The sequence below is a fragment of the Dreissena polymorpha genome, chromosome 15 (assembly GCF_020536995.1).
Source record: "Dreissena polymorpha isolate Duluth1 chromosome 15, UMN_Dpol_1.0, whole genome shotgun sequence".
NCBI lineage: Eukaryota > Metazoa > Mollusca > Bivalvia > Myida > Dreissenidae > Dreissena > Dreissena polymorpha.
The window spans coordinates 13,156,262-13,168,908 of NC_068369.1; the positions used below are offsets into that span (position 1 = coordinate 13,156,262).

General features: G+C 38.4%; 1 protein-coding gene across 1 annotated transcript; it reads left to right on the forward strand.

Moving 5' to 3' along the window:
• On the forward strand, positions 1 to 11,333 carry LOC127860902 (glycerophosphocholine cholinephosphodiesterase ENPP6-like). The gene is made up of 7 exons (XM_052399211.1): positions 1 to 506; positions 634 to 785; positions 3,715 to 3,925; positions 4,900 to 5,192; positions 7,176 to 7,316; positions 7,513 to 7,627; positions 9,909 to 11,333. Exons 1-7 carry the CDS (start codon positions 251 to 253, stop codon positions 10,061 to 10,063), a joined length of 1,323 nt encoding a protein of 440 aa, XP_052255171.1. The 5' UTR covers positions 1 to 250; the 3' UTR covers positions 10,064 to 11,333.
• Positions 11,334 to 12,647: the final 1,314 nt, after the last annotated feature.

The window sequence follows — 12,647 nt, forward strand, 5'->3', positions numbered from 1 at the left end:
TTGTATAAAAACGTGTATTCTTATCCCATTACAGTACATATTTTATGCCAATACATATGTTTTCACTATGCATATCCGCGTGTTACAAGAGTAACGTACCTTTGTCTAAAATTTGTCATTGTTTGAAATAAAATTAAAGATTCTTTGGTGTTCCTATTTTCTTACTGGCGCTGTACTGTACGACTGTTAAAGATATTGATATTGCACTACGAAGAGTAGGCGGATATTTACTATCTATCTCGACTTCAATATGCAAAATATGAAGCTGGAACGGATATTGCTGGTTACAACGTGTTTTGTAATCGCATCATTGAACATAAATGCAGTCAGTAAAAAAAGTAAATTATTATTTCTTCTTGTGGATGGATTTCGATGGGACTACTTCGACCTGCCGGGAGCCAATCTTAGCGGTTTCGACCGTCTCTTCCAGTACGGGGTTCGAGCCCAGTGGATGGTGCCAGACTTTCCAACCAACTCATTCCCGAACTACAAATCTTTGGAAACTGGTAATTTGTGTTCAACGATAAGTTGAGAATTCGATACGCGTCTGCATTTCTGTAGATGGTTATAGGTTCTAAATTTTATAATATTTTGATGATGATGATAATCATAATGGTGATGATATTGGTACAGGTCTGCACGTGGAGGGTCATGGGTTCGTGGGAAACTACATGTGGGACGAGAGTACTGGAAACCACTTCGAGTTGCCCATGTCAGAGCAGTCCAGCTTTCTCTCATCCTGGTGGGACGTAGAAGAGCCCTTCTACATCACTGCGGACAGACAGGTGAGATACGATAGACATGTGAAACAGATGAGGCAGGTGGATAGATAGGTGAGACAAGTGAGATTGAATAGACAGGTGAGAAACGATAGACAGGTGAGACAGAATAGACATGTGACACATGATAGACAAATGAAACATGATAGACAGGTGAGACATGAAGGACAGGATTGACAGTTGAGACATAACAGACAGGTGATACTGGATAGACAAGTGATACATAATAGACAAGTGAGACAGGTGAGGCAGGCGGATAGACAGGTAAGGCATGATAGAAAGGTGACATTTGATAGACAGGTTAGACTGGCGGATAGACAGGTGAGACATGATAGACAGGTGAGACAGACGGATTGACAGATGAGACAGGAAAGACAGGCGATACAGGATGGATAGGTTAGGCAGGCGGATAGACAGATAAGATGGAATAGACAGGTTAGACAAGGCGGACGTTTGAGCCATAATATACTTGGATACCTTGTTAAATATATATTTGATAGTAATTGTTTTTCCAGAAAAGTTGATTTTTCGTTATAATATGATAATTTATCATTCAAAATGATGTTTTCTTTAATTAATATCATAGCCACACGCTTACCACCTGTGGGTGAGACACGATATACAGGTGAGACAAGATAGACAGGTGAAACAGGATAGACAGGGGAGACATGATAGGTGAGACATGATAGACAGGTGAGACTACCGATAGACAGGTGAGGTAGGATAGACAGGTGAGACATTATCTACAAGTGATATAGGATGGACAGGTGAGGCATGATAAAAAAGTGAGGCACGATATACTTGAGACCAGGGGAGACATGATGTACAGGTGAGATAAGATGTACAGGTGAGACATGATAGACATGTGGGATATGATACAGGGATAGACAGGTTTGAAAGGCGAATAGACATGTGAGGCAGGATGGACAGGTGTGACAGGATAGACAGATGAGACAGTGATATACATGTTGGAAAGGCGAATAGACGGGCGAGACATGATAGAGATATGATACAGGGATAGACAGGTTTGACAGATGAATAGTCAGGTGAGACAGGATAGACAGGTGATACAGGGATCGACAGGTGAGACAGTCGGATTGACAGGGGTTACGACGGATACACAGGTGAGACTAGATAGACAGGTTATGCAGATGGGACATTATAGAGACAGGTGGGACTGGATAGACAAGTTGATAGACAGGTTAGGCCACTGATATAAAGGTGCGACTCGATAGAAAGGTGAGAAACGATAGCCATGTGATACTGGATAGACAAAAGAGACAGGATAGACAGGGGAGACATGATTGACAGGTGATACAGGATAGACATGTGAAACAGGATAGACAGGTGAGACACAAAAGCCAGGTGATACACGACAGCCAGGTGAGACAGGGTAGACAGGTGAAACAGGACAGACAGGTGAGACAGGATGAACAGGTGAGAAATGATAGACAGGTGAGACAAGATTTGTGAGACCACGGATAGAAGTTTTTAACATGAAAGACATTCGATGTATGATAGACAGGTGAGACCCAAGATGGACAGATGAGGCAGGATAGACAGGTGAGACCCCAGATGGACAGGTGAGGCAGGATAGACAGGTGAGATATGATAGACAATTTCGACATTTTAGACAAATGAGACATGACTGACAAAAAAGACCGGTGACTGGTGAGGCATGATAGACAGGTGAGGCAGAATATACAGGTGAGATAGGACTGACGGATGAGACAGGATATACAGGTGAGACATAGACAGGTGAGACAGTACAGACAGGTGTGACATAGACAGGTGTGACAGGATAGACAGGTGTGACAGGATAGACAGGTGTGACAGGATAGACAGGTGATACAAGGATAGACAGACGAATCGACAGGGGAGATATCGGATAGACAGATGATACAAGGATAAACAGGGGAGACAGCGGATGGACAGGTGAGACTAGATAGACAGGTGAGACAGGATAGATAGATGAGACATGATAGATAGTTGTGACGGGATGGACAGATGCGACACGATAGACAGGTTAGGTTGCGGATGTACAAGTGCGACTTGATAGACAGGTGAGACACGATAGTCCGATGAGACAGGATAGACTGGTGAGGCAGGATATTCATGTGGGACTGGATATACAGGTGTCAAAAGCGTTAGCACGTGCGTAGCTTCAAGAAATGTTACTATGTATTGAGCACCACATTTTCACAATTTAAATTCACGTCTACTTCAAAGTGTCAAAGTTTACCGTGGATACCTTCAAACACATAGGTACTTTGCAAAAAATATTAACAAACCACTCTGGACAATTGCACAATTTAACCTTTAATGTACTCTGAATGGTGGCATGGTGCTTGGATTGTTTGCCGTCAGTCATGCTCTTTCAAAGTCTCCCTCTACCAATGTTTTACTTGAATGTGTCATCGTGTGTACGGAACATCACAGACAGAGGCTGCATTTATTGTTTCGGTGTATTATTTATCAAGCAATGCATTTGTTGCATTGCATTACTATTATTTAATGCGCATGCATTGGTGCGAGTTTCCTAGACGGCGTCTTTACTTACGTTCAGACTCTGATATTCGAATTATCATTATCGACTATTTAACATTTATTCGCGTAGATTTTGATAAAAGAATACAATGCAACTGGACGCATAAATGAGTTTTTGATGGACAGTCATCATGTGAATTTATACTATAAAAAAACATAAGTACACAAATGACCAAAGGGAAATAACTCTAAACATATGATTCCTCTGAGCTGTGCATCCAAAACATAAGATCTGCATTCCTATGAAGTTTCAATATGAAACCTTTTTTAGTTTAAATTGTAAACAACAAACAGGAACCTATTTGATTTTCGTCAACAACGTATTTTACGAAACATCGACAAACAAAAACAGTATATAATTTTGAATATTTTCAATTGTTATTACCAGGGTATCCGCACGGGTTTGTTTAACGTACGAGGCTGTGATATCATCATCAACGGTGTGGTTCCCTCTCTTTGCGAGCCTTTCCTGGATAACTCCAGCACTGCATCTGTCTCCTTACAGCTCCAACACGCACTGGAAATGCTGCAACACGACCAGATTGATATCGCATATAGGCGTTATACACATATTACATATGAGCTTCACTTATGGAAAAGTGGGTTTTAACCCGTTTATGCCTAGTGGACTCTCCCATCCTTCTTGATTGGATCAATTTATTTCCAAAATTAGGGATGACAAGTATATTTATTTCTATGTTTATAATATTTCTTACAGAAATTCCTTTAAGCAAACAGCGCAGACCCAGATGAGACGCCGCATGATGATGGGTCTACGTTGTTTGCCATGGCCTTATTTCTAGACGCTAGGCATGGGTTAATCACGAGCGTTGTGACGTCCCAGACTACCCAATGTAATCCACATAGGCTAATATTAGACAACACTACGCTTAAACTGGATTTTCGCTAAGAATAGAATTCCTTTAAACGAAAAATACCTTAAAAGCGGAAAATTGCGTTTTTGTAAATATGTGCACACTACACAGGCTTATATTGGACGACACTTGACGCACATGCATTAAACTCCTTTTCCCAGAGCTAGGCTCATATGACGCAATTTGCGTGTTCGCTAATTTCCTTTTATGTTGATTAGCAATGTTTTTGAACATTTTGTTTTACATCAAAGGATATTGTCGTACGCTAAAGAATTTGAACACATGCAAACTTGTATTGATAATTGATTTACAAGTCATTTACAGGTTTAACGCATTAAACAATGCCCATAAACAATATTTGCTGATTTATATTTTGCTGACGGAACATGTGCGGTTAATTGTAGGTGCTACATCTTGATTTAAAAAATATTTTTGCGATGTTTTTATCAACTTGTTTAGCCATTAAAAACCAATTAAATTTTAGACACTCATTACATAATTGTGTTTTTTTCTCACGCCTTTTCTTTGTTTGGCGCTTATAACTTGAAATCCGTCACAGACGTATATATATCATATGGACGCAAATGAAGAGATTTACTTCATGCACACATATTGTTTTGCGCAGTTTTTTTTTTAGTATTTTTATTGCACTTAAAGTTGTGATTTTTTATATTTGAGACACTATATATCGTTTACAGACGTGTATCACATGAATGTTGACACAGCCGGTCATAATTTCGGTCCAAACTCCAAAGAAGTCGAAGCAGCGGTCACAGAGGTGGACGCAGTGGTCAGCGAATTACTTGACGTCATCGAGTCCATCGGCGACCCCCATATCAGCCTCGTTCTGGTTTCGGACCACGGAATGACGTCAGTAGACCAGACGCACAAGATCAACATTTCTGAGGCGATTGACATTCGTGACGTCAGGAAGATCCTAGACTCGGGGACGCAGACTCTAATATGGCCGCAGCCGGGTAAAACTGAACAAGTGCGATTCTGTTACTTATTTAAACACCACCCTCACACTTAAGCTACGTTCTGGGAAAACTGGGCGTAATGCATGCGCTTAAAGCGTCATCCCAGATTAGCCGTGCAGTCACCACAGACTAATCGTGACGAAACTTTTGGCCTGTTCTGGAGTTTCGCTTAGAATATACTTCATTTAAACGGTAACTGCAGGAAAGCGGAAAGTGTTGTCCCTGATTAGCCTGTGAAGACTGCTCAAGCTAATTTGGGACGACACATTCTGCACATGAATTAAGCCCAGTTTTCCCCGAACGAGGCTCAATTTATTCAGTTCGATTGTTTCAAACATTTCAGCTTATTGCCTTACTTTCACTGGGGCTGTTGTTTTATTTGAAGTGTTGGTTGGTATATTTTGAGTAACATCTTTCGAATGCAACACGAGTAAAGATCGAACGCAAATCAAACTGACAGAAATAAGTGGGTCTCTGGGAAATCCCTGCCTAATGCATGTGCATAAAGTATCGTCTCAGATTAGCCTGTGCAGCCCGCACCCGCTAGTGAGGAACAACACTTTCCGCTATTACGGAATTTTTTGTTTAAAGGACGTCTCTGCTTAACGCAAACAAAAAAGTTCAGGCGGAAAATGTCGCTCAAGATAAGCATGTGCGGACTGCAAAGGCTAGTCTCGGACGGCACTTTTCGAAAATGCATTAAAGGGATCTTTTGCACGTTTTGGTAAATTGACAAAATTGAAAAAAGTTGTTTCAGATTCGCAAATTTTCGTTTTAGTGATAATATTAGTGAGGAAACAGTATTACTGAACATTTACCTTGGTGTAATATAGCCATTATATGCATCTTTTGACGATTTTAAAACCTAAAAACTATAAAGCGTTGCAACGCGAAACGATTGAATAAATTGGAGAGTTTTGTTGTTGTCGTTAAATTTTGTGACACTACGAAGATTGCTTTTATAAGGAATAAAATACGTCACCTATGTATACTCGGCAGAATAGTCGAGAGGGTATAAGAGTTTTTACTTCAGGACCTCGGCAGGACTCCTGGGGTCACTGGTTCGAAACCTGCTCCAGGCAAAGTTTTTTTCCTTTTTTAAATTTTATTATTTATTTTTTACTGCAGCTTTAACGATCAAACGTTTACATTTATTAATAGAAAGCATTTAATGAATAACTTCAGAACATGCCAAAATCTGTGAAAAGGCCCCTTTAAGCACTGTTTTCCCAGAGACCGACTTAAGTGCGTCAAAACATCTCTTGCAAATGCAGTTGTTATATGCCTGGTTATATTCAAACATTTGTCAGATAGTGCTCATAGGAGTAGTAGGTGTAGCCATCGAACGAATAATCCATTCAAATTTACAGAAAATATAGATACTGTAATATCATTAATATTCGTTGGGTATTGTGTTTCGTTGATTGCGTGGGTCGAACGATCCACGAACTTAACACAAACACATCCCAAAATGACCGATGCAAATGCGAATTTGGTTTTTCAAAATAAAAAATCACGAATATACGTGTCAACGAAAACGTATCTTATAAACCGAAATTAATACCGACGAATATAATGTTACAGTTAGAACGATGCATTCCCTTGTGTTTAAAGTTTCATTCGGTTGTTCCACAAAAATCAAGCTTACGGTTATCATTTATATCATTCATGCGACAAATAATTGATATCATATATGCGACAAATCATTGATATCATATATGCGTTAAATCATTGATATCATATATGCGACAAATCATTTATATCATATATGTGACAAGTCATCGATATCATATATGCCACAAATCATTGATATCATATATGCGACAAATCATTGATATCATATATGCGAAAAATCATTGATATAAAATATGCGACAAATCATTGATATCATTTATGCGACAATCGCATTCCAAAATTCATCTAGTTGTTATCATTCCGTTCTAGTATACATTGATTCAGATCTGAATCAAGTTTTCTGTTGCCGCTCATTTTAGGTGTACAACCGTTTGAGGGAGTTTCACAAGAACCTCAAAGTGTTCAACCGCGCAGACATCTTGGATCGCTGGTTCTTCAAGAAACACTCGCTTATTCCGCCGATATTTGTAACGGCTGACAAGGGGTGGTATATAGTTCACGTAAGTTTAGAAATTACATAAAACGGTACTTAAGTTTGTGCATTGCGAAGATTGAACCACGTTTTTTTTCTCAAATAGATTACTATGATATGTTTTTCATTGCAAATGTACTACAATTTATGTACAGCACAAGATAATGCATGTCACAAGGGATGAATTGGAAATTAAAATTTTAATGATTAATGGTCATATTTAGCAGAACAAAGTTGACGAATCCTACGCGAGCCTCATCGCGAAACCTTGGCACGGTAACCATGGTTTCGACAACGACGACCTAGATATGATGGCAATATTTGCGGCATATGGTCCTGGTAGGTTATGATTTGTTGACTTTTTAATACCTCATAAATTACTACAAAGTACATGTAGGAAGCGACGGCCATTTTTAGCTCATCTATTTTTTGAAAAAAAATTATGAGCTATTGTCATCACCTTGGCGTCGGCGTCGGCGTCGGCGTTGGCGTCCGGTTAAGTTTTGCGTTTAGGTCCACTTTTCTCAGAAAGTATCAATGCTATTGCATTCAAACTTGGTACATTTACTTACTATCATGAGAGGACTGGGCAGGCAAATTAAGATAACTCTGGCGTGCAATTTGACAGAATTATCATCAATTATGTGCCCTTTTTATACTTAGAAAATTGAAAATTTTGGTTAAGTTTTGCGTTTAGGTCCACTTTTCTCAGAAAGTATCAAAGCTATTGCATTCAAACTTGGTACACTTACTTACTATCATGAGGGGACTGGGCAGGCAAAGTTAGATAACTCTGGCGTGCATTTTTACAGAATTATGTGCCCTTTTTATACTTAGAAAATTGAAAATTTTGGTTTAGTTTTGTGTTTAGGTCCATTTTATTCCGTAAGTATCAAAGCTATTGCTTTCATACTTGCAACACTTACTAACTATCATAAGGGGACTGTGCAGGCAAAGTAATGTAACTCTGACTGGCATTTTGACAGAATTATGGGCCCTTTTTATACTTAGAAAATTGAAAATTTGGTAAAGTTTTGTGTTTAGGTCCACTTTATTCCTACAGTATCAAAGCTATTGCTTTCATACTTGCAACACTTATTAACTATCATAAGGGGACTGTGCAGGCAAAGTTATGTAACTCTGACTGGCATTTGGACGGAATTATGGGCCCTTTATACTTAGAAAATTGATAATTTGGTAAAGTTTTGTGTTTTGGTCCACTTTACCCCTAAAGTATCATAGATATTGCTTTCATACTTGGAACACTCGCAAACTATCATAAGGGTACAGTAAAAGGACAAGTTGCATAACTCTGGTTGTCATTTTTACGGAATTATGGCCCTTTTTTGACTTAGTAACTTTGAATATATGGTTAAATTTTGTGTTTCGATCCACTTTACTTCTTAACTATCAAGGCTTTTGCTTTCAAACTTCAAATACTTTCATGCTATCATGAGGTTACTGTACCTGGCAAGTTGAATTTTACCTTGACCTTTGAATGACCTTGACTCTCAAGGTCAAATTATTAAATTTTGCTAAAATTGCCATAACTTCTTTATTTATGATTAGATTTGATTGATACTTTGACAAAACTACTCTTACCTGACATACCACAATAGACTCCACCCAAACCATCCCCCGTACCCTCCCCCCCCCCGCCCCCCGAATCCCCCCCTATTTTTTTTTTTTGTAAAAGATCATCTCACAAATGACCACCCCACCCTCACACTTTGAAACGGTTAAAACACAAATATTTATTTTTATTATTTTATGTTTGAAATACCGTCCAACCATCGCACCCAAGAATCCCAACCCACCCCCCTCTCCCCCCACCCAAATCCCCCCCCTAATTTTTTTTTTTTTTTTTAAGATCATCTCACAAATGACCACCACACCCTCACACTATACCCCCCCCCTCACCCCACCCCCTCCCAATTTATTTTTTTTGAAACGGTTAAAAAACACGAATATTTATTTTTATTATTTTATGTTTGAAATACCGTCCAACCATCGCACCCAAGAATCCCAACCCCCCCCCTCCCCCCACCCGAATCCCCCCCCCCCCCCCCCCTCGAATCCCCCCCTCCCACCTAATTTTTTTTTTTTTAAGATCATCTCACAAATGACCACCACACCCTCACACTATACCCCCCCCCCCCCCAAATTTCATATTTTATGTTTGAAATACCGTCCAACCATGTGATTGAAAATGAGAGTCCCTTCACCTTTAAAAAGAAAATAGATGAGCGGTCTGCACCCGCAAGGCGGTGCTCTTGTTTTAACATCGTACTTCGCTTGTTCCTTTTTTCAAAAGTTCCTTTTGCATATGAACCCGAACGTTTTACGTACAATATAAACGACTGCAATTCGATATAAGGGGTGAGCGCACAGTCAACGCAATATTAATTAAAAGACGTAAATTTTACTTAAAATTAAACGCTTAACCTTAGAGAATCTTTGAGAATCCTTCCTCGGATAGCATGGAGAATCCTGCTTCCATACAGACCAGGGTTTGGTACTGATGTCTTTTGACGTAAATCCTATCTCTTATCAATAACTTTACCATATTAATCATATCAGTAATGCAAATGTATTACACACATCAACAACAATTTTACAGATTTCAAAAAGAATGTCGTGGTGAAACCGTTCAGTATTGTGAACGTGTACCAGGTGATCTGTCACGTGGCCGGTATTAAGCCCCACCCACACAATGGCACGTGGAACGCCGTGCAAGACATGTTTGTGGAACAGGAACTGCACACGGAACTGTGATAGCTTGTAGTCATCATAATTATTGAATGCATACATACGTTTATTACATTGTTACTGAACTGAGGGTGTGATATATGTATTACTCCCCTGCGTTGTTTGTCGTAGTAATGGGTATGAAAAAAGGCCGCCGTTGGGTAATGGATGTGGTCCGCCTTGTGACCGGGAGGTCACGGGTTCGATCCCCACTGTTGGAGCGTTCTTAATATCTACCCCGACGACACCAAGTACTGGTTATAGGCCCAGGAAACGGACTCGCGAGCGTTTCAAATAAGAAGTAAGTACTTGAAATGCAATCGAGATAAAATAAAGAGGTTTAAACTAAACAAATGAATATGAGACACTCTCTGCGAAAACGGTGCCTACCACATGTGCATGAAATGTCATCAAAGATAATCCTTGCAGTCCGCACATCCAGTTAAAGGATAGCACTTTATGCTTTGGTACTATATTACGTTGAAAGGAAGTCTCTTCTTGGCAATAATCCAGTTTGGGCGGAAAGTGTCTTCCCTGATTAGCCATTGTGGACTAAACAGGCTTATCTTCGACGACACAATTTACGAGCATAGTTTAAGCTTCGTTTTCGAAAGCGCGGCTCTATTATGAATCAAGGATTACCGTCCTGAATCGTTTGTCGTAGGTAATGGATTTGCCATCCACGACGGAGTCTCCACTGTTCATGTTATTTTACCGAGCTTTCACTCTTTGCATATGGTCATTAAATTTCGTTAATGTTAAGATCTATATGATTTCTAAGTCCTCATTGAGGACCAACGTTGTCAAAAGTATGTCCGTTCTTAAATCGGATGGTAGACGACTAATATACATTACTTACAGAAAGCTACATTAAAGGAACTTTTTCACAGATTTTGGCATGTTTTGAAGTTTGTCATTTAATGCTTTATATTGATAAATGTTAACATTGGATCTAAAGGTGCTAGTAAAAAACAAGAATAAAATTAAAGAAAAAAAGTAACCCTCCACTGGGCTCGAACCACTGACCCCTAGAGTAAAAGTGTAACGCTTAGACCATCAGGCAACCCGTGCTCAAACAGTGAGTGCTATTTTATACTTTATGTAAGCAATCCTCGTATTGTCAAAAAATATAATGACAACAACAGAAGTCTCCAAATTATTAAATCGTTTCGAGTTGCAACTCTATATAATTTTCAGGTTTTTAATTGTCAAAAGATGCATATAATGGATATTTTATTGCATGGTGGAGCATGTTTTTTTTAATAAATAAAGTCAATAAAAAGTCCGTTTATGACAACTTGGCGTGTCTGTTTTTGACCCTAATTCACGATTTAATTAATCGTTTTACAGAATACTATAAGATTTCAAATAATTAATGATAAAATATCTGAACCATGCGGTTTAAGCTTCAACTTTTATATTATTGTTTTAGTTCTGGTGATATACATTTGCAGATTGTGTCATACTCGGGGGCTTCAACCGTGGTAACGAATTGTTGTTTTATTTATATGGTGACCTATTTTATGGACACACTTGAAACAGACTCGATCTAGGCCTAGATATTGTGAAGAAGGACATTCGGTCTAACCGTCATCCAGATTGAATGAAAAATTGTGCCTCTGTAATGGTAATGTGATTGAAGTTAGCAACTCGCCACACGATGAACATTTCACGACGACGAACGCAATACAGATTGGAAACAAAAGCTTAAATTGAGCAGCTTGTGCACAGGTGAGCTAAAAAGATAATTAAGTAAATCAATCTATTAACACACATAGAAAACACATTGCAGCTAAGGATTCCGTTTGTCGTATTCGTATTTTTTTTCGATAAATATCGTTTGGTAAAACTGCGTTGAAACGGGGTTTTTTTCTGTAAAGGGGCGTTCCGGATAATAAACTCTAGACTGTGAACTGTGTATCAATACATCATAGTGTTAATGAAGAGAATGTTTGATAATAAAAGTTTCGTCGATCTATAAATAACATTTTTACATTGCAAGCTTTGGACCACATATATACAGATTTATTAATTATATTATCATCCATACTCATTACTCTAAAATATTGTCTAAATACTGAAACCCATAGTCTAACAATGCATGAATATGATCTTAAACCCCATATGGGTACATAATGATAAAGTATTTTCACATATTTAAAAAAACTATCTCAATTCAAATTAAGATAAACACCTAAAGTCTTATGTATTTAAATGTTTTTCCATGTATACTTGTGCGTATAAGGACATTTTAAATTCACACAGTAATTATAACAAGATGACATTTGTTTAATATTAAAGAAAATACCGGTCGTTAATAAAGCATTAACAATTGAAGTAGTTTGGAACAGAAGCATCAAAATTCTTTCTAAAAAAAAATCTTTCACCAAGAAAATCTAACTACATTATAGGTTAAGAACAAAAATAAGCACGTCTCATAACAAATCATAAATGGGTTCAATTATGTGCAAGTTACGAGCATTATTTAAACAGCTTTGCAAAAGCTAAAACTCAACGTTGGAAAAACATATTCTTAAACTTTTCCGTTTTTTGTATAATCAGGATAAAGCTATAGAGTTTAAGTTTCAGAATACAGACAAATAGTTCGACT